The sequence below is a fragment of the Coenobita brevimanus genome, chromosome 23 (assembly GCF_032717465.1).
Source record: "Coenobita brevimanus isolate Jiangsu-jjx chromosome 23, ASM3271746v2, whole genome shotgun sequence".
Taxonomy (NCBI): domain Eukaryota; kingdom Metazoa; phylum Arthropoda; class Malacostraca; order Decapoda; family Coenobitidae; genus Coenobita; species Coenobita brevimanus.
This window is the reverse complement of record NC_136976.1, coordinates 56,940,703-56,960,246: the sequence shown is the minus strand read 5'-3', so window position 1 is coordinate 56,960,246 and position 19,544 is coordinate 56,940,703. Positions and strand designations below refer to the sequence as shown.

Below are 19,544 nucleotides of genomic sequence, written 5' to 3'. Positions count from 1 at the left end.
CCACACAGGAGAGTTGTACTCTACACAGGGGCAAATAAAACCCATGTATAAAGTCAATAACTGTGCAGGGGTAATGAAGGTAGTACAGAGTCGGCTTAGCACACCTAGTCTCTTGGAAGCAGATTTTACAAGAGAGGTAATATGATTTTTTCAAGATAATTCCAGAGAGAATGAAACCCCAAGTACAGGCATACCCTGGTTTAACGATGCAAGTGGTTAAGAAAAAAGCCCATCACTAGGCTGGGTATCGTATCTCAGGGTAGATTCAACACGTAAAGTATAGGGATGCATTTCTGAGCCTTGGGTTTACCCCCCAGCCAAGTCCTAAACCCACCCAAATGAGTCCAAAAACAAGTTTCTAGCTAACCTAAACCCTCAAATAGCCTTAAAACAAGCTAAACTAAACCTAAAACAGTTTATAACTCACCTACACCCAAAAATAAAATCTGAAAATCATCAAAAATAAGTCTGGAAAAAATCAAATTTGGTAAACTGTACCCCAAAATGACACTGTTCACCCCATCTGTGACTAAAGCATATTAATCTGTGTCTAAAAACAGTTTAAAAATCAACTTAAACAGAAAATTTAAGTCTAAATTATCATGAAAATTAGTTTTAAAGAAGACAAAACCCATCGTTACACCAGGGTTTGGCCGTTGTTCGGCAGGGTAAGGTGGTATTTGTACCTCCATCGCTATGCCGGGGTATTACATCTAGGGGTATCGTATCTAGAGATTTGCCTGTGTTTAAAGATGATGCAGGATTGACTTGGATCTTGTTAGGAAGTACAGGATACTCCTGCGGAAGATTGTCTGGCTGAATGATGTAATTCGTGAAAGATGAGGAGTGAAGAAGTCTGTGGACACCAGAATCAAAGAGAATGTACTGAGATGGTTTTGTCATGTCAAAAGAATGGATGACAATAAAGTGGTGAAAAAGGTATAACTGAGAAAATCTGAAGGAGGGAGGAGGCAAGGTAGGCCATGAAGAAGATGGAGTGATATGGTGGATAAGCATGTGAGGAAGAGAGTTATGGAAGTTGGTGAGGCTAAGGGATTGACAAGAGACCGAGCTGGCTGGATGAATTTTGTGCGAAGATGCGCATAACCAGAGATTTGGCACCTCTTTTTAAAGTGACAGTGTTCGGACTGACACGACCAGATAGGTATCTGTGAAGCTTCAGATCATGGTGAAATATTTTTTTGGCCTATATGATGGATCCAGGATTCCATGGACTTAAATGATGAGCAAATGTCATGGCCCACTGAACTGGGCAAACTTAGGCTGTCTGACCATTGCTACTCCTCACCCTGCCCTAGGGTGAGAAAGGAGGTCCAGATGGTGATGATGATGATGATGATGATGATGAAAGATGTATGAAATGAGTTTTTTATGCATTAAAAGCAACAAGATTACTTTTACCCCAATCAGAGATATGAGCCAAGTCAGACATTAGGTGTGGCATAGCCTCATCCTTTGTTTGTTGAAGTACCTGCTGAGATGGACGCTGCAGGAAGCAAATGGAAAAGTGAAGAGTAGAGTCATCAGCGTATGACTGGATAGAGTTAGACGTAGAGCTTAGAAGGTCACTGACAAAGAGAAGGAGAGTTGGTAATAGGACAGAACTCTAAGGAACACCACTACTGATAGCTCTATTAGAAAAACAGTGGCCATCTGCAACGGCAGCTATAGAACGACCAGAAAGGAAGCTAATGATGAAGACACAGACAGAAGGATAGAAACCATAAGAGGGTGTTTTGGAAATAAAAGATTTATGCCAGGCTCAATCAAACACATTTGAGATGTCAAGTGCAATGACAAAGCTATCCGCAAAGTCCCGAAATGAGGATAACGAGGAGTCCGAAAGGTAGGTGAGAAGACCACCAGTGGAGCAACCCTGGCACAACCCATACTGACGGACGAAAAGAAGGTTGTGATAGGAGAGGTGGTAGATAGGAGCGCTCACCATCCACTCACTTGATGTAGTGCTGCTTTGGGCTTCTGCCTTTTCCTCTCTTCCTTCCTTCCTCTTCTGTCTTTCCCTCCTTCATTCTTTCCTCTTCCATCTGCCTACGGGTCACTTTACACTCCTCCTCTATCTTTCTTTCCTTCACTCATTCCTCTTCCTTCTGCCTATGGGTGACTCTACAGTGAGTGACAAGCCAAATTTCCAGTACACCATGAAACCATGTACAGTACTGTTAGATGGTAACCATATAACCAAATTATGGCACCTGGTGGTTTAGTGGGTAATTAAGGCACTCCAGTCGGGTTGGGCCTGTATAGGTTTATATCCAAGGAGTGGTTGGGGACATGTAATGCCACTCAGGGATGAGTGTGACTGGTCACTCTCATCTTAAATGTCAGGACCAACTTGCCTAGCCCTGGGCTCCCACACTACTCATGGGGTGGCATAGGACTGGATGATGGATTGGATGGATGGATGGGAAAGGTGCTTTAAATTTTTTTTGCTAAGAACAGACTCATAAACTTTTGAAATACAAGATGTTAAGCCATTGGGCAATAGATAAGAGGGCTGGGAACACTCATCATTCTTTGAGACTGGCTGAATGAGAGAAAACTTTCACCAAGAAGGGAAGGTACAAGTTGACAGACAAAGGCAAAGAGGTTTACCTAGGCAGGGTGTAAACACAGACACACAGTTCTTGAGAACAACAGGAGAGACCTATCAGATCCATACACCTTGTTAGTACTGAGGCCAGTTATGGCCGATAATCCATCAATGAACAAATTTTAATGTCAGCCATGTGGAAGTGAGAAAAGGGAAGTGATGGAGAAACAGCACTGGAATCATATATATATATATATATATATATATATATATATATATATACATATACATACAAATGAAAGAGTAAGGGATATTACGAGAGTGGAACCAGTTAATGAATATGTGAGACTGTCTCGCTGGAAGTGGCTGGGGCACAAATACAGAAAAGAAGGTTGTTTAATACAGGATGTGCCAGAGTGGATTGCTAGAGGAAGAAGAGGTAGAGGTAGGCCGAGGGAAACCTGGTTGAGGACAATGAAAAAAGAAGCAGGAGAGGAGTGCTGGTGGGACCTGAAGGAGATGGCAAGAGACAAATATTGGTGGAGAGAGTTCATTGAGACCCTATGCATCCCGTGGGGTGCCACAGGAAATGATTGATTGATTGATTGATATACATATATATATATATATATATATATATATATATATATATATATATCCATCCATCCATCCATCATCCAATCCTACACTGCCTCATGAAGAGCGTAGGAACCCGGGGCTAGGCAGTTGGTCGTGACATTTAAGATGAGAGTGACCAGCCTCACTCATCCCTGAGTGGCATTACATGAGCAATCAACTCCAACCACCCCTTAGATATAAACCGTCACCGGCTCAATCCGACTGGAGCACAATAATTACCCACTAAACCACCAGGCGCCAAAATTTGGTTATATGGTTACCACCCAGCGTAGTAAATGGTTGCCTGGTGTACAGGAAACCATTTGGGTTGTCACTCAATGTAGAGTCACCCACAGATGGAAGGAAGAGGAAAGAATGAAGGAAAGAAAGACAGAAAAGGGAGTGTAAAGTTACCCATAGGCAGAAGGGCATGGAAAGAATGAAGGAAAGGAAGACAGAAGAGGATGGAAGGAAAGAAGGATGGAGGAGAGGAAAGGGCAGACACTCGGCAGCAGCACGACGCTGAGTGAGTGGATGGCGAGTGCCCCCACCTACCACAATATATATATATATATATATATATATATATACACACACACCTATCAGGAGGGACTCTGAAACAATACTATGAAAGACACTGACAGGAAAACTATGTAATACTGGTGACTACAAGATTAAGAAGTCTATCTACCTATCTACTGCCAGACACCTAAATTCCATAAAGGGTGGCAGCAAAAAAAACACCTCCATATCGCTCTGTCCCCCACCATTTCACTGCCCTACTTCCAGCTCACACCCCTCTCTCATATACCTCTCCACTCCATCCCTCCATTTCATCCTTGGCTTCACCTCTCCTTCTCCCCCATTCCACCTCATTTACATACACTCTCCTCGATAGTCTCTCGTTTTCCATCCTCTCCACATGGCCAAACCATCTCAGTGCATTCCTCCTAATGATTTCCATCACATCCACATCCACACCACAATGCTCTTTCACTTCCTCACTTGTCAGTCTCTCTTTCCATGTAACTCCACATGCCCCTCTCAGATATCTCATTTCCACTGCTCTCAATCTGGACTTGTGTCCTTTCAACAAGGTCCAAGCTTCACTTCCATACATCAGAGTTGGTGTATGCTTTCAAACAACCAGCAACCTTTCTTCCCTGTTGTACCCTTTCAAGCACTTCACCCTCCAAACTTCCATCCTTGCTCATCACACTACCCAAGTACTTAAATAGGCTTACATTTTCAATTTCATCATCATCCAATATCACTGTACATCCAGTGACTTCATTCCTCTCGAAGACCATGCCATAACTTTACTCTTCCCTACATTCACCTTCAGATTCCATTTCTTACACACTCTTCCAAACTCATTTACCATGCCTTGCAGTTCCCCTTCGTCTTCACTTAACAATACAGTCATCTGCAAACAACAGTACAGGGAGTTTCCAAATGTATCCCCCTCTCATTAAAGCTGCTCCAACATCCACTGCCCTACCTTGTATCTCTTTTATAACCCCATTTTCATATACAGATTGAACAACCATTGAGACATGACATATCCCTGTTTCAATCCAACATTCAAATAGAAAAATTCACTCAATTCACCATCCACATGCACTGCAGCCTTAGTCCCCTCATACATACTCTTCATGGCATTCAAAAACTTCCCATTTACTCCATTTATCCATCCATTCATCATCTAATCCTATGTCACCCCATAGGCATAGGAACCTGGGACTAGGCAAGTTGGTCCTGACATTTAAGATGAGAGTGACCAGTCTCACTTATCCTTGAGTGGCATTACGTGAGCAATAAACCCCAACCACCCCTTGGATAATCGTAATAATTTCCACATTCCTTGTTTATCCACCATATTATGTGCTTTCTCCAAATCCAATAAGGCCACATACTTCTTTCCCTTCTCTATAAACTTTTTCACTTAAGACCTAAGAATGAATATCTGATCTATGCAACCTCTTCCCTTCCTAACACCTCCCTGTTCTTCACCAACTAATTATTCTGTTATTTCCCTCTGTCAATAAGTATTCTACCATACACTTTTCCAATTACACTAAGAAGAAAAATGCCCCTGTGATTATCACACACTTCTTTTTCCCCCTTTTCCTTTGTACAGGGGCATAATTATACCAGACTTCCAGTCCTCTGCGACTCTACCTTCCTCCCAAGCCAATCTTCACATCTTCCATATCCATTCTTTTACTATCTCTCCCCCAAGCTTAAGCATTTCACCACACATTCCATCAATTCCTGGGTCTTTCCCCATTTTGACTTACTTCATTGCTTTCACTACTTCCAACCTACTGATTTCTTCCTCTATTCTTGCCTTCCTCCTTCTCCCAGCCATTCCCCAGCCTCTTATCCTAGCATCACTTTCATTCTCTGTTTAACAATTCTTGAAAGTGTTCTCTCCATTTGCTCACCTTTTCTCTTATTTCCACTAACAATCTTATCATTTTTATCTTTCACTCCCTGACTAGCTTCTTTATCACCCTGTCTTACTCTCTTTACCTCTTTCCAGAACATTTTCTTACATTCCCTCCACTTTACACTGAAATTCATTACAAATTCCTCATCCACTCTCTTCTTACTCTGTCTTACTAATCGTTTCACCTCTCTCTTCCTGTCAACATATAGATCTTTCTTCCATCTCTCAACTTCCTCCATGCCCAAGCTTCCCATCCACTCACTATATGCTTTCTTCTTTTGCGCCACAGCTTGTCTCACCTCTTCATTCCACCATGCTGTTCCTTGCACCAGCTTTTGTCTTCTCTTCACCCCACACACGACCTCACATGCTGCACAGATATCTTCTGCAAATACCTTGCACACACCTTCCACCTCACCCATCAGCTCCAAATCATATTTACCCAATTACTCTTCCACTTCTCTCTTATATTCTGCCTTTTTTCCAACCTTTTGCAACCTCTCTACCCTCCTTGTATGGACTACTTCTTCCAGACCTTCCCTCTTTCTATTCCTCCATTGCATTTGAACCTTGACTTTTGCCACCACCACCACATGGTAGCCAAAAAGTCCACTCCTCCAACCTCTGTATGCTCTTGCATCCAACACACACCTTCTCATTCTGTCATCCACACACACACATAATACTTTCTGTTCATTCAGTTCACCACCCACCCTTCTCATCACTCACCATGCATACCTGTAGATCATTTTGTGTCTAAAGAGGTATTTCCTCCCCACACAGAAGTCCACTAGAGCACCGCCATTTTCATCCCTTTCTGCAGGCACACCCCACTCACCAACTACTACATTCACCTTCAAATTCCGTACTTTTCCACTGATACCTCCTATCAAAAACACTCTCTCATTCCTTTCAAACTTTTCCATGCACGCTTCGACATTTGTCCAAAACTCTTCTCTCACTCTACTTGCACAATCTTGCATTGGCACATAGACACATACAGGTCGCCAACAGAGACAGAGCTCTTCCTGGATCGTGCAGAAATAATAGCTAAATCAGCGGCGAAAAAGGAGACCAGCCTATTGTGATTATGTAAATGAGTGTGTGAGTGGTGGTCCCGTCGGTCAATAGTAAAAAAAAAAAAAAAAGAAAAAAAAAAAAAAAAAAGCACGTTTTGGTCAATGAGTACAAGATATAGTGGAAATTGAAAGATTCCATATGGTTGCACAATGGCGGAGGGCGACGGAGCTTTGTTTACATATGATGAAAAGGAATTTGAGGGCTTCTCCAAAGACGATATGGGAAATGGAAGTACTATGTTGAACCTAACAAGAGTAGTTGGAGTAGAGAAAACAGCAGAGAGGAATGTCCAGGAAATAAAAAAGGTATGGGTAGTAATTAGAGAGTTACAGGAACGAACCCAAGAGCGGACAGAGAGATCATAGTTCTACGAAGTAGAACAAGATAGATAAGTCACAGAATTGAAAATGAGTAACGAATCAGCATCAAATGAAATAAAACAGCTCAAAAGGGATAATAAGAGGATGGAAGAAGAAAAAGACAGAATGAAAAGCAAACTAAATGAGTATGAATCCAAATCTAGAATACAGGACAAGCACATTAAAGAAATCAAGGAGCAACATAAGGGGTGGAAGAAAATTCAGGAAGAGGGAAATGTAAATCTGAAAGAGATTATAGAACAACAAAGCATGGAAAAGGTGGAGAGGGAAGTGGTTAGGGTGCTGAGATGTTGAGAATCTTTAGTTAGGGATGTAGCAGATAAGAGAAAATGTGTAATAATTTCAGGAGTTAAAGAAAAACGTATGACAATAAGATCAGAAAGAGAAAGAGAAGAACTGAGTAAGGTTAAAGAAATAATATCAGTAGTCATGGAGGAAAACAATGAAGCTCAAGAAGAGACTGAAGAGGTGTTTAGGTTAGGAAAGTGCAAGGAAGGAGGGGCAAGGCCACTGAAGTTAAGTCTCAGGCAACAGTAAACGAAATTATCAGTAGAACATGGAAATCATCAGACAAGGAAGGGTTCAAAAATGTTTGGATAAGGAGAGATGCAAATGAGGAAGAAACAGCTAAAATAAAGGAGTTAGTGAAGGAAGCAAAGGTAAAAAACAAACAGAAAACAGAGGAGAAGACAGTGTTTTAATGGAGAGTTATGGATTAGAAATTAAGGAAGTGGTACCGGCAGAGAGAAGGAGAAAAGAGGGTATAAAAACATCAAAAATAATTGGAAGGGGGCATATACTAATGTTGATGGTTTAATATCGGCAAGGCTAGAAATCAACGATTTTTTGAGGGTACATGGACCTGATGTTATGTGCTTTGTAGAGACCAAATTAAGAGATGATAATGATTTTCATACAGGAGATGGTAAATACAAACTGTGGAGAAGAGACAGAAAAGAAAAAATTGGAGGAGTGATGATAGAAGTGAAGAACAACATAAATGTAGATACTGTGGAAATGGGAGAAGGCAGGGCCGAAGGGATAAATATGAAATTAGAAACTGGAGAGAATAGCAAGAGAGATATGGCAGTAGTGTATGTTCCCCCTAAGACAGGAGCATGGAGTGATGATGAATACCAGGAAATGTTGTCAGACATGGCTAGTTATTTACAGAAAATTATTGAGAAAAGCAACAATATAATTTTAATGGGTGACTTCAATTGTAAAGAGGTGAACTGGGAGGAATGGGACTCAGGAGGCAGTGAAGATTCGTGGGGCACTACATTATTAAATATAACAATGAACAATGTGATGACACAATGGGTCAAAGAAGAGACACGGTTCCGAGGTAGGACACACCAGCAAGACTAGACTTACTGTTTACCAAAAAACCCGATGTAATAGAATCCTTGGAATATCTGTGTCCTATTGGAAATAGTGATCATGTGGTCATTGGGTTCCAGATGATAACAGGGAACGTGGAGCCAAGAGACGAGCTTTATAGGCAGGGAAGATACGACTTTGGGTATGCAAACTTTACAGGATTGAGAAAATTTTTTGAAAATGCAGACTGGAGAAAATTCATAGAAACAAGAGAGATACAGAGGAAGTGGGATATTTTTCTGCGCTTCTATAATTCGGGAGTGGAAAAATTTATGCCAAGAGTAAGAGGGGAAGAAAACAGGAAAAAGGAGTGGTTTAATAGATGGTGTATGATGGCAAAAAAAGAGAGAGACACGGCATGGAACAAATGGAGAAAGAGAGGTAACAACAGAACAAAGGAAGAATATAAAAGAACTAGAAATGATTGCACAAGAATACGTAGAGAGGAAGAAAGGAATTTTGAAAAAAGTATAATAGACAAATGTAAGGATGAACCCAAACTGTTTTATAGATTTGTCAATGGCAAATTGAAACAAAAAGAAGGAATCACCAAACTGAAAGTAGAAGGAGAGGTCTATAAAAATGCAGCAATGCAAGCAGAAATAATGAACAAATGTTTCCAATCAGTTTTCACTAATGAAATGGAGTTTGTGGAAAGGGAGGGAGTGACTAGAAATGTAGTGATAAAAGATATAAAAGCGGAAGTACAGGAAGTGTATAAATTACTGAAAACTCAAGATGTAAGGAAAGCCCCAGGACCAGATGGAATCTCTAATTGGGTACTGAAGGAATGCAGAAAACAACTGGCAGATAAAATTCACAGTTTAACTGTGTGTTCTCTGGAAGAGGGGAAAGTGCCTCAAGAATGGAAGAGGGTAAACATGGTGCCAATTTATAAGGGAGGAAACAAGGAAGAACCCCTGAATTATAGACCAGTGTCTCTAACCAGCATGGTCACAAAATTGTGCGAAAGAATTCTGAAAGATAGATAGATAGAATATCTGGAAGAGATGAATATTTTGGCTGATAGGCAGTTTGGTTTTAGAAGTGGAAGGTCATGTGTTTGAGTTTTTACTCGAGCGATTGATGTGCTACAGGAGAGAGATGGTTGGATGGATTGTGTGTATTTAGATTTGGAGAAGGCCTTTGACAAGGTACCTCATAAGAGACTAATGTGGAAACTAGAAAATATAGGAGGACTGAAGGGGAACCTCCTGGAATGGATGAGAGACTTTTTGAGAGACAGACAAATGAGGACAGTAATAAAGGACAGGAAGTCTGGATGGAGGGAAGTAACAAGTGGAGTCCCACAGGGCTCGGTGTTGGCGCCAGTAATGTTCCTGATTTATGTAAATGATATGATAGATGGAGTGAACAGTTATGCAAGTCTGTTTGCTGATGATGCAAAGATCTTGAGGAAGGAAGAGGTTGAGGAGGATTGTAAAATGCTGCAGGAGGATCTTGATAGGATACAAGATTGGAGCCAAATGTGGGAAATAAAATTTAATGCAAAGAAATGTAAAATATTGGAAATGGGTCAAAGTACCACGAGGCCATCATTGAATTATTTGATGGGTAATGAACCAATCACAAAAGCGAGAGAAGACAAGATTTGGGAGTGCTGGTTCAGGACAGTTTGTCACCTGAAAAACACATTAACAAGGCAGTTAGAGAGATGTATAAACTCCTGACTAATATAAGAGTAGCTTTTCAATACAAGGATGAGGAGATGATGAAAAAATTGATAGTGGCCATGATTCGTCCCAGGTTAGAATATGCAGCAGCAGTGTGGTCCCCACACAAAAAGAAAGATATAAACAAGATTGAGAGAATACAAAGAACAGCAAACAAAATGGTCACCAGTCTGGCAGATGTCGTACAGAGAGAGGCTGGAAAAGCTGGATTTGCCTTCCTTAGAAGAAAGGAGAAAGAGAGGAGACATGATTGCAGTGTTCAGGACCTTGATGGGAGTACATAAAATTGACAAAGAAGATCTGTTTTTATGGGATAAGAGAGTAACAAGAGGACACGGAATGAAACTGAAGAAACCAAGCTGCTTGAAGGATATCAAGAAATATAGTTTTCCTTATAGATGTATAGGCCTGTGGAATAGTCTGGACAAAGAGATCGTCCAGTCTAAAAACTCAGACGAGTTTAAAGCTAAATCTGACATACTGAGAAACAGAGACGGGACCCCACGAGCGTAGCTCATTTCATTTCGTTTCGTTTGTAAAGGCTCCAACATGCTTGCATGCGTCGGCCTTGGTCACCTAATGGTGGCTCTCCATGCTTCACGACCCATTGCAGCCTTCCTGTTCAGTCCCTTAACCCTGAGGTCACACTTAATGACCTCGTCCCATGTCTTTCTCGGTCTACCCCTCATAACCCCACCCCCAATATTAACACTTCTCACCTTCTTCACCCAATTATCATCCCTCATCCTCTCCCTAAGTCCAAACCATCTCAATCTACCTCTCCTCATCACAACACCAATACACTCCAGTCCCATCCTACCTCTCAACTCTTCCATCGTGAACCTAGCCCCCCCCGAGACCTTGGACGCAGGGACGCACTACACATCCACCTAATCATTGTCATTTCTGTACGTCTGAGCCGGCAAATATCCTCCTCCTTCACTGTCCAGGTCTCACTACCATACAGCATTACACTCCTAACACATGCTGCATACAAAGACCCCTTAGCACGTAGGGAGAGTCCTCTCAATGTCAGGGGAGGCAAGAGCTCCCTCAACTTCTTCCAACCACTTCTCACGCTAGCCACAGAGCTAGCTCCAGCCCCACCTCCACCACACAACATGTCTTCCAAATAACAAAACTCTTCCACACACTCAAGAGATTCACCAGCAAGTTCAATTCTTTCACGTCTGACAATCTCCAGCTGCTCTCCCCGACACGCCGTACACATAAAATCAGCATTATCTCACAGTCTACCTCTGATACCACTACATCTCTTATGCACCCATTTATCACAAACACCGCACAAGATGGAATTACTCCCACGCCCTTGTGGCAAACTGCACATGGCCACTCTCCCTCGTCTCTGACAGTACCGCCACCAACCCTAGATATCATCACTTTTGTTTTATATGCATTTACCCTTAAGCCCTTGTGCCCCATTCCATCCCTCCACTTCCTAAACCTTTCCTCCGCCTCCCTTTCGTTCTCTGCAATCAACACCAAATCAACAGCGTACAACAACTCCCACGGGAGTCAGTTTCTAAAGTCACGTGAAAGGACTTCAAGTACCATGATAAACAACATGGGACTCAAAACTGACCCCTGATGCACACCAACATTCACGGAAAACCCATCACTCAATTCTCCATTCACTCTTACCTGGGTGTGAGCACCCACATACATAGTCATAACCACCCTAACCAGCCACTCCTCCAAGCCAAGTTTTCTCATTGCCCACGTCACCACCTCTCTAGGGACTCTGTCAAAGGCCTTTTCCAAATCAACAAAAACAAAATAAAGATCCCTTCTCCTACCAATATATTTTTCCTGAAGCTGTCAAACAATGAATATGGCATCAGTTATCCCCCTACCTGGCATAAACCCAAACTGCATCTCATCAATATTCACTATTTCTCTAATCATACCTTCTAAAACTCTCTCCATTACCTTCATTATCTGATCTAAAAGCTTTATACCTCTATAATTTCCTCTTTCCAGGGCATCACCCTTCCCTTTATACACATTTACAATTACACTCTTCAGCCAATCATCTGGGACAACATACTCATAAATAATCCTATTTATCAGGTCAGTGACTAACTTCACCCCTATATTGCCTGAGGCGATGTATATCAGAATTAGGTAAATACACACACACAATCGCCCAAATTTCTAGTCCTACTTTTAATCTTACCCACACAGTCCTTGAGCCAACTGATCCATACTCCCTTCTACTGTAATCTCCTTCCATCTCTTGCACACAACAATATATACTCCTTCTTTTGTCCTCTCATTCTCAAATACTCTCGAACATTAAGACGCAAAAGTAGAAAATTACAGAAGATTAAGAGGAGATTGGGACACAAGGAAACAGCTTTCCAATACAATCTGCTGATGTGTGGAACTGTCTGCTGGACAAGGTTGTGTGTGCTAAAAATACTCACAAATTTAAAGAAATGTATGATAAAATAAGGAAATAAGACAAGACATTAAGAGCATGACTTGATCCTGTTAGGGCACAAATACTGTAGGTGAGCACAGCAATGAAATTTAATAACATTAAAATTTAAAAGTTCCTGAGCATTTTTTTTTTTTTTTTTTTTTTTTTCCATGCGAGGAAGAAGGAACCAAAGGCCATGAGCCCACAGTTTACAGTTCCCTCCAAGAGATATTATTAATCACATCACAGCTATGAAACAACTCATGTATTTTACTCAGGTTGATACCAAATGGTTATACTGTACAGTATTTTGCTGAGACAAGTCTCTACAAGCTGATGTGTAAATAGAGCAAAAATTGTGACTTAGTTACCTTCAAAATATCACAACATTCTCGTGGTGGCCTCTCCAACGTGGTAGTTTTTTTCTACTCCTAATGTTTCATAAATGAAATTACTATACTATAAATATGTTCTTATATACTACATATAACAGTAACATTTCTGTAGATTGCAATGAACTTAGCTGAGAGCAGCTAGTACAGCATTTTTAAACTGATGTATTTATTCTCAAACACTGATTGATCAATTTGTTTTTACTTACCAGATTTATTAGAAAGATAATTAAATGGACTAATTGTAAAATTACTGGAAATCAACAGCAAAGACAAAATCACTGTGAAGATTTCCAATATACACCCTAAAGGATGGCTGGTGCACATCAGGTGATTTTATAACTGAAGGAAGCACCCCACATTTATATCAATCAACTCTGAAATGATGGCTATTTTAGGATTTTTTTCTGGTTACATCAAATAATTTTCACTCAACTAAATGAAGTAACATGCCCTTCAAGGGTTAAATATTAAAACTCTATTAAACATTAGACATAAAGAGGCATAAGTAAAACAGAATGGTAATAACTGACTCTTCAAAGTTAAAATTTACATTAAGCAGGATTCATACAATAAGATTTTTAGATAACAAGTAATTAAAAACATTGCATTGATAATGAAATAGTACATGACAAGTGGTTTTTCCACAGACAATAAATTCTGCATAACCATGTACACCTCTGTTTGGTAACACACACCTCATTCTCTCAGGTTCTGCTATAGTCACACCTTATCATAACTGAAGATCTTGCTTGGCCTGTTTCACCTTCTCCAATAAGACTGACAATTTCTCACCCCTGCAAAGGAAGTAAAATTATTAGTTCCACTGACATTGAAAATATATCCAACTATATAATCAACCACTAATATCTGAGGCGGTGGCTCAATCGGTAGAGAGGTGGCCTGCAGTCCTACCGGACTCAGGTTCAAATCCCTGCTGGGGCAGGGAACAGTTTAAGGATTTGAATTTCGTTAAAGCAGACTTTCCTGATCTACCAGGAGACCCGCCGGCTTGTCGTAAAAATACCCCCGCTAATACCAATACACTAGTCCTGTATGAGACAGCCCTAGCATGTATTCAGTGTGGACGGTGGGTGTTAGCAGCGAAGTGGTGATATGTAGGGGGGTGTATGGTATGTAGGAGGACTACTGGGCCTTGAGAGCAGGCTGTGAAGCCTATGCCCAGAGTTGGACACATTTATTTATTTAAAAAAAAAAAAAAAAAAAAAAAAAAAAACACACTCTTCTTAGTACTGTATTATAGTACCGTACAGTACACTCGCGCAGTACACGTGATCACAGTGCGTGAAACACATGGTACATGAGCGACCAAAAATCATAACCATAAAACTTTGAAAGCGGAAGTTTAGCCCACAATACGCTAGGCAGAGGCAAGAAGTGGCCCAAAACCGCTATTTTCCCAGACCAAGCGACCCCCCTCCCCACACAATACGCCCATCCTGATGTTAGAGGCTCATGGGAAAGGTGCTCAAGAGGAGTCTACAGTAAGATCTCACCAATAACGACTTCGACAATAACGTTAAGTTAGAATACATACCCAGTTTCTATAATAATGTTTGGATTCACTTAAATGATGGTTATTTTGCGAATGCCAAGTTGTTATACTGCACATACACCCATAACAAGATGAGGAATGAAACAGACAATCAAGAAGAAATGAAGGAAACTGCCAAAAATGTGAGCAGTAGCGAGGAGGAGATGGAGAATCCTCCCCTCACCACCTCCCCGGACTCGCCCACCACCATCCCCTCCACCTCCACAGCCCCACCTGACTCACTTGCTTCACCTGGCATGCCTGCAATCCCCACTATAATGACTGCTGCTGCATTCCGGAAGAAATATAACATTCAACAGGCCGCAAATTTCTTTATCAAAGCCTGGAATAATACAACACTGGCAACCGTTAAACACGCATGGTGCAGCCAGGGCAATGGGGACACAAAGTGAGTTGTTGTGCCTCAGAACCCCTGCTATTTAAATCCATCAGGCCTGTTGTTTACTGTTTTTAAGGTGACTGACCATATTTTTGTTATTTTAGCTGTATCTGTAGTGTAAGTTTTAAAAATTTTCCCTTTATTATTTCTCTAAGGTTAAAAAAAATATCAAGGTTTGAGGGGGATCACATCCATATTTTTCCCATAAGATTATGCATTCACAGTACATGATATCACAGTGCACAAGGTCATGGAGTGCCCATCCACTCACACACTGTGTGAGCATACTGTATATGAATTAATACCTAAAGACTGCAAATCTCCCAGCCCCACTATCCCCAGAACCACAAAAAGGGTCCGATGTTTAAATTTTCACCAAGGTAAATTTTTTTCTTGCCAGTTTCAAGAGCTTGAATTTACACACCTGAAAAGGTATACTGTATTTCACTCTCACAAGACAAATGGTTACCGTAATATCGACTGTCTAAGAACTTCAAAAATAAAAAAGGTTACCCCTCGTGTATAGTGATCGAGAGAATGGAAGAAAAAAAATTGCACCAAAGTAAATTTTGGTCTTATAAATTTGAAGAGCTTGATTTTACACACTAGAAAATGTATATTTCACTCTCATATGTCTGATGGTTACTGCACAATCGACCGGGAGGGGGGGTGGGGGAGTCACTCCTTGCTATGAGCGAGAATGGGACATCCTTGAGAAGCATGGGGGAATAACGAGGCGAAAGGATTGTGAGGGGCCATCAGGAGGGGTGAAAAGGGAGGGAATATGTCTGACACACACAGCCAATACAGTCTAGAGGCAGTATGAGGGGTGGTTTTGGTGGGAGGGGACACAGAGGGCAGGATCCAATGGGGCAAATGGAGGTGGAGAGATGGCTTGGGGAGGGTGGGGGGGTCCCCACACCCGAGGAGGGGGCCGGATCATGCCTTCCACCACCTGGTCTCTTAGCTTCCACTGGCTAGATACCATTTACGTCATAAAAGAGGTGGGTTTACAGCTCTTCAGTTTTTGTAACCTCTCTATGATCGTCAGCCATAGGACTTTATCACACATTTTCCGAGGCCCATGATCATCAGCCATAGGACTTTAAGGGTTAAAGTATTGTTATGAACTGAATTTTGTACTTAGGTAGTGCTGGAGAATTCTTGACAATTCTCGCATTTTTCTGTTACAATTCAAACTTGCCAGCTAGCCTGCTGCTGTGAGTGGAGGTACTTTGTAAAGTTTTACAATAATTTTTTTTCGCTTTTTCTCTATGGTGTTTTATTTGGGTGTTTGTTTGTTAAATTGTGTAATTTGATTTCAAAATGCTACATAGTGTAAGAACTCTGGAAATAGAATTGTTGTTGCTAGGAGCAGGTACCAGAATGTCCTAGAATGTTGGAGAAGCAGGGAAAGTTGTAAATGGCTGGGGGAGAGACTAGAGGAGTTTCAATTCAGTTTAGTTTAACTTGTGGCTTTGAGAAGTTAGTGTAGCTCTGGAGTTGTGAAGCAGACAGTGTAATCAGTTGGTAAAATAAAGGCAACAAATGCGAGAAGCCTGCGTTATTATGCCTAAGATGATCTTGTGTAAGGATCTGCTGTTGTACACCGAAAGGCTGACCCTACAAAGAATGATTCATTGGGTGAGGTCCTTCCTATACTGAACCACTGCTGTTGGAGCCACTGGCAATGTGGGATGAGGATGTAACATGTGGTGTCATGAATGAGGATAGAAAAGTGCTGCAGTGAGTCAAATCTTTGACATGGAGCCAGAAGGTGTACACACACGAAGCCAAGTTAGGCAGCAGAAGGCATCTCTGGCTGCAATCATGAAGGTTCTACAAGCACAAAGCGAACAACTACGAGCACAAACTGAAGGGCAGAAAGAACTCAGTGAACAACTACAAGCATGAAGTGAACAGCTAGAAGCACAAAGATCATAAAGAACGATATGAATGGCTACAAGGGGCATTACAGAAGCAGCAGAAGGAGTTACTACTGAGAATGCAGGGACAGCTAAAAGCTTTCATGAGTGAAAAGAAGAACAGCATCAGTTGAAGGTGAAAGTATACGCTGAGCTACAGCAGCAGAAGCGTGAAGTAAGCAAAACTGTGATAGAGTGCAGACAGCATGTAGATAACCAGCTGAAACATGCAGATGAACGGTTGGAGACAATTAGTGAGAAAATTGAGGCTGCAGAGAAATCTTATGCTGCTGAGTCTCAGGTTAGTGTACAGGGAGCATATAAAAAAAAAAAATGGACAATGTATGTTGAATCCTGATAAATCCCAAGCATCTGAAGGCAGCATTACAAGGCTGAATAATCAGAATATAGGAGTTTCGAGTCCTGGACTTAATTATAATGCCCCAGTTTTTAAGCTCACCCCAGTGAAATGCATAGTTATAATGGGGGTCCAAATAAGAAGAAACCTAAGGAATCTGATGGTAAAGTATCGCACGAAGCTTACCGTGTGTAATTTGAATTACTTGCTGACCAGAATCATCGGGATGACAGGCAAAGGGCAATGCAGCTTACCACTAGCCTCTTGGTTGCCACAATGGAGATTCTTGGCCAGGTGTCAGTGGAGGAGAGGAACAGTTATCTGTCCCTAACAGAAGTGCTGGAAAACATGTACCAGAGTAGGGTTTACAAAGCAAGATTCTGGACCTGTGTACAGGATCGAGGTGAACCCCTACAGCAACTTGCTCATGACCTGGAGTGTATAGCACACAAGGTGCACCCTGGAACAGCACCTAATCTGTTGGCTACTCTTTGGAGAGACCAGTTCATCGATGCCCTTCATAGCACAGAGTTCAAAGTGCAAGTGAAGCAGGCACAACCAAGAAGCATGCAAGATGCACTAGCCAGGGCTCTGGAATCCGAGGCCTATGTCAGGTCTAGTACATCCAGCTTTCCGGAAGGATGTAGTGCAGGACTCAAAGCAAGAAAGGGGTAGGTACATGAAACAGAGAAATTTGATGGAAGTTGCTGGTATTGTGAAAAGCCACGACAAAGGAAAGAGGACTGCTGCAAGTGCAAGAGGAAACAGGAGAAGATTAGAGGAGGATGCTGGTTCTGCGAAAACCCATGACACAAGGAGGAGGATTATTACAAATGGAAGAAGGAGCAAGGACAAAACAGTGCAAGGAAATCTACGAATGCAACAAATGTTCGTTGGACATGTGGTGAGGTAAGATACTTCAGTTTTGACTGTCTGAAGAAGAAAAAGGAGGATAAGACGAAGGCTGCAGAAGACAAGAAAGAAGTGGAAAACTAGTGATGGTTGGTGTTAGGGGGTAACCATCAGCCAGATTTCCCCAAGTAGCCCCACCACCGAAAAAATGCAAGAGAACTGCGACTGACAGTGTGTGAGTAGACAGAAGAATAGACACAAGAGGTGTTCCCTGGTGACTGATTCAGCCTCAGGGCAGACTTTTGTGAGGCCTGATGTGTTACATTATCGGTATCTGCCTGAGTCATCAGAACAACTGTGTGACATAACTGGGCACCACGCAGAAATGAGGGGGCCCTTGGATGTCCGGATTGAATTCCCAGGACATGAGGCCTCGCTTCCAGTCTACATGGCAGAGATGGAGGATTGTTGCCTTCTTGGCCTGGACTATCTGATGTCCATGGGATGTGAGCTTGACTTCTGTTCCATGAGGCTCAATGTTCAAGGAAAGTCAGTTCCCATTACGGCAGTGAGACGTACCTGTTCTGGTGGTGAGGTGAGAGTGCTGTGCACTACAGTGACACCCCAGCATCAGAACTACTGCTCCATTGCAAGGTGAGTGGCTATTTTGACAGCTGTCTAGGGGTAGTGGAGCCAGATGGATAGTGCAAGACAAATCTTGGAGTGATGGTGGGAAGGACTTTAGTGGAGACAGGCGCAGGCAAAGTGCCAGTTGTGGTGGCCAATTTCTCCCGTGAAACACAGATCAAGAAAGAAACTGTGGGACTGTGTCAGGCAGTGGACCCTGAGTGGCATCAGTGGAAGACCTGTAGAAGGAGTGTAGTCAGAGAAGATGGGAATTCACCAGACCACTTATAAGACCTGTTTTCCAGGAGTTGCCAGTGCCTGGATGACTCACAAGTGCTGCTGGTAAGGCAACTGCTAGAGAAATTTGCTGATGTCCTTTCCATTGGAGACCCAGACCTGGGATGTACAGATCTGGTAGAGCATTGTATCGACACTGGGGATCATTGCCCGATTAAAAAGCCAGCAAGGAGGATGGCGCCACCTCAACAGCAAGAAATGGAGAAATTGATGGAGAATCTTCAATGTCAGGGAATGATAGAAAAGTCCAACAGTCCTTGGGCATCAGCAGTGGTTCTGGTAAGGAAGACAGATGGCTCAGTGAGGTGCCGTGTGGATTATCGAGCCCTGAATGAAGTAACAGTGAAGGATGTGTTCCCCTTGCCAAGAACTGATGACACACTGGATGCTCTGTCAGGGGCCATGTGGCTCTCTACCCTAGACATGAAAGCAGGATATCACCAGGTCAAGGTTGCAGAGAAGGGCACGGAGATAACAGCCTTTTCATAAGGGCAGGGTTTATGCCAGTTTAAAGTG

The 19,544-nt window shown here is 42.0% G+C and overlaps 1 protein-coding gene across 1 annotated transcript in view; it reads right to left on the bottom strand.

Annotated features, from left to right (window-relative positions):
* Positions 1 to 13,544: 13,544 nt before the first annotated feature.
* mbo (Nuclear pore complex protein Nup88) overlaps positions 13,545 to 19,544 on the bottom strand; it is a 177,059-nt gene continuing 171,059 nt past the window's right edge. The window contains exon 14 of the mRNA XM_080267290.1: positions 13,545 to 13,811. Coding sequence (XP_080123416.1) covers positions 13,748 to 13,811 — 64 coding nt within the window. The 3' untranslated portion in view covers positions 13,545 to 13,747. The remainder of the gene's footprint in view (positions 13,812 to 19,544) is intronic.